This window comes from Propithecus coquereli, unplaced genomic scaffold (assembly GCF_000956105.1).
Source record: "Propithecus coquereli isolate 6110/MARCELLA unplaced genomic scaffold, Pcoq_1.0 Scaffold121, whole genome shotgun sequence".
Classification (NCBI taxonomy): domain Eukaryota; kingdom Metazoa; phylum Chordata; class Mammalia; order Primates; family Indriidae; genus Propithecus; species Propithecus coquereli.
Window position 1 is genome coordinate 3,311,296 of NW_012136192.1, and position 2,381 is coordinate 3,313,676.

Genomic DNA, 2,381 nt, shown 5'->3' on the forward strand with positions numbered 1-2,381 from the left:
GCCCCTTCCAGCTGCCTCTTGCGGTTGGCCTTGGCAGTATCTGCTCCCCTTTCATTCCCAGCTAAATCAACAAGAGAAAACTTGCCATGCAGTTTCCCTCTTGACTTCAGGATGATCTGGAACACTGCATGGCTCCTGGATGAGTGAGCGTTGACAGATGTCTGCCTGGAAGTCCGACAGTTACTGCCTATTTTGACAAGTTTCAGCACTTCCTCCTCACAGCACACCTCTTGCTCCTGCAGCCCTACCACTTGGATCTGCTGATTGCCATCCTCAAGGACTTGCAGCTTCTTCTTCCAGTTTAACAAATCATACACCTTGCCCCCATAAATCTCAAAAAATGTCCCATAGACTTTGAGGTCCAGCTTCTTGTAAGCGGAGTTTCTGAGCAGGAGAAAGACATCCTGTGCCACCAGGGCGTAAATACCTTTAGAGCAATCTTGGGCCCTTCCGGAAAAGGCTCCCCCCATGGTGTGCGTTTTCCCACTGCCCGTCTGCCCATAGGCAAAGCAGGTGGCCATGCCCTTGCGGAAGATGGACTCCACCAGCGGCTGGGCGGTGAACTGGTACACTAACTCGTTGGAGGCCGTGTCATCGAAGGCATGGTCGAAACAGAAGGTCTGGTTCTCCAGGTAGCGGGTGAGATCCACCTTTTGCTTGGACTCATGCACCATAACCACATTGTCCGAGGGAATGGTGATGATATCCAGGTCCTTCATGGTGGTCTCTCGTTGGTTGAGAGGTCGCTTCCTCACGCAGACGCAGATCCGATGGTCTTCCGGGGGCTCCAGGCCCGACACCTTGCTGCTGTCCAGTTGCCTGCGGTACTCTTCGATCATGCACATGATTTCGTAGTTGGGGTTTCCCGTGTTGACATCGAGGACGCGCCTGGCTTGGATCTCCTGCTGCAGCCTCCTGCGCTTCTCCCGCTGCCTCTGCAGTTTCTCAATTTCCCGTAGGCAGGGAGACTTTTTCTGCTTCATCAGACAAGGGTTGCTGGGGACCCTCACGTCCCGGCTGTCCCCTGAGGGTGATTTGTTTTTCTGGGAGGTCATTACAACCCACCGCGTGGCTATACTCTGATCTCCAATGGCGGAAGAGGGCGTTGGAGACAAGGGGGACAAAGGTCTGGACGGCGTGGGGTGTTCAGCAGAGTTCAGAGCTGGATTCAGCAGAAATATGGTCTCAAGATCAATTTTCTTGCCTTTTTTGACTCCTTTCTCTACCCACTCTACCGTGACCCAAGAGTTTTCTCTGTTCATCTCTGTGACCACAGCGAGGTGGATTCGCTTGTCACGGCGCTGGATCGCCACGGATATGCCCACTTGGATGTGTCCAAAGTGTGACGTCAAAGTCTTCAGGGGCGAGAGGTGTGGGGCTAGAGGGAGGCAGAACTGGCTGGCCATGGTGAGTGATGGAGGTATCAGAGCGCGCCTCCGAGGGCCCTTGGGGTTGGAGCAGCAGGACCAAGGCAGCCTGAAGCGCCCAGAGCACTGACCACGGTTGCAGTGTGCGCTTACCTTTGTGAGCCTAGCGCTCTAGGGCCCGTGCTGGGCCACTGGCGTCACAAAAGGATGGGAAGAGGTGGCAAAGACAAGGGACTCTAGGTCAAGGGCAGGGGAAGGAAACCACATCTGTGGTGTTAGGGGAGCACAAAGACGGCTGAAATAAAGAGACTGTTCTCTGTCAGTGCAAGTGAAGGGACTGGAGGAGGATGAGACGGTGTGCTCGCTGGATTCTGGTGAGAAAGTGAAGGGAACAGAGAAGCCAAAATCGTAGAGGTGAAATTTATATGTTCCATGGACATTTGTGCCTAAGCTTTGGAAATAGCCATTCTCCCCTGCAATCTTGATCTGCAGTCTCAAAGCTCAGTGCTTTAGTTGGAGTACTGCTATCCAGTTCCATTAAACTTTAACTCTCCAGTGATTAGAGGAAACAGAGGAAGGTGGAGCTGTTTGCAAACTTCAGGCTTCGAAAATTTGTAATTCAACAGGATCTCAGAGCAGGCTCCTCAACCCTGCCATCTTTCTTTATTCCCTCACCTCCATCAAGACGTGTAACTTGTTTAACTTTAACAGTCACAACTTAAAGTTATTCCAGTTTAATCGGCTTTCTCATTACGAAATCAAAATGAGTTGAGTGTAGGAGGTCATTGTGGTAATTTGCTAATATGGAACTCCCTTTGGTACAGCATCTGGGTTTGCAAACGCAAGATGTTTATCACATTCCAAGTGGCTCTGACAGCTATAAAGTGAGTTTTGTTGTATTGCAGTCACTGGCATTTTTGAGATTACTTCAGTAATTACCTTTCCAAACTCCTTCAGTAATTACACTTCTGGCCTCATTATCTATAACTTGGAGATAAAGGAGAGACATTTGTG

At 50.7% G+C, this 2,381-nt stretch overlaps 1 protein-coding gene across 1 annotated transcript in view; it reads right to left on the bottom strand.

Moving 5' to 3' along the window:
• The window catches only part of KIF2B (kinesin family member 2B), a 12,917-nt gene extending 11,357 nt beyond the window's left edge, over nt 1-1,560 (bottom strand). Inside the window, exon 1 of the mRNA XM_012665680.1 lies at nt 428-1,560. Within this exon, the coding sequence (XP_012521134.1) occupies nt 428-1,406 (979 nt within the window). The 5' untranslated portion in view covers nt 1,407-1,560. The remainder of the gene's footprint in view (nt 1-427) is intronic.
• Between the last annotated feature and the right edge of the window lie 821 nt (nt 1,561-2,381).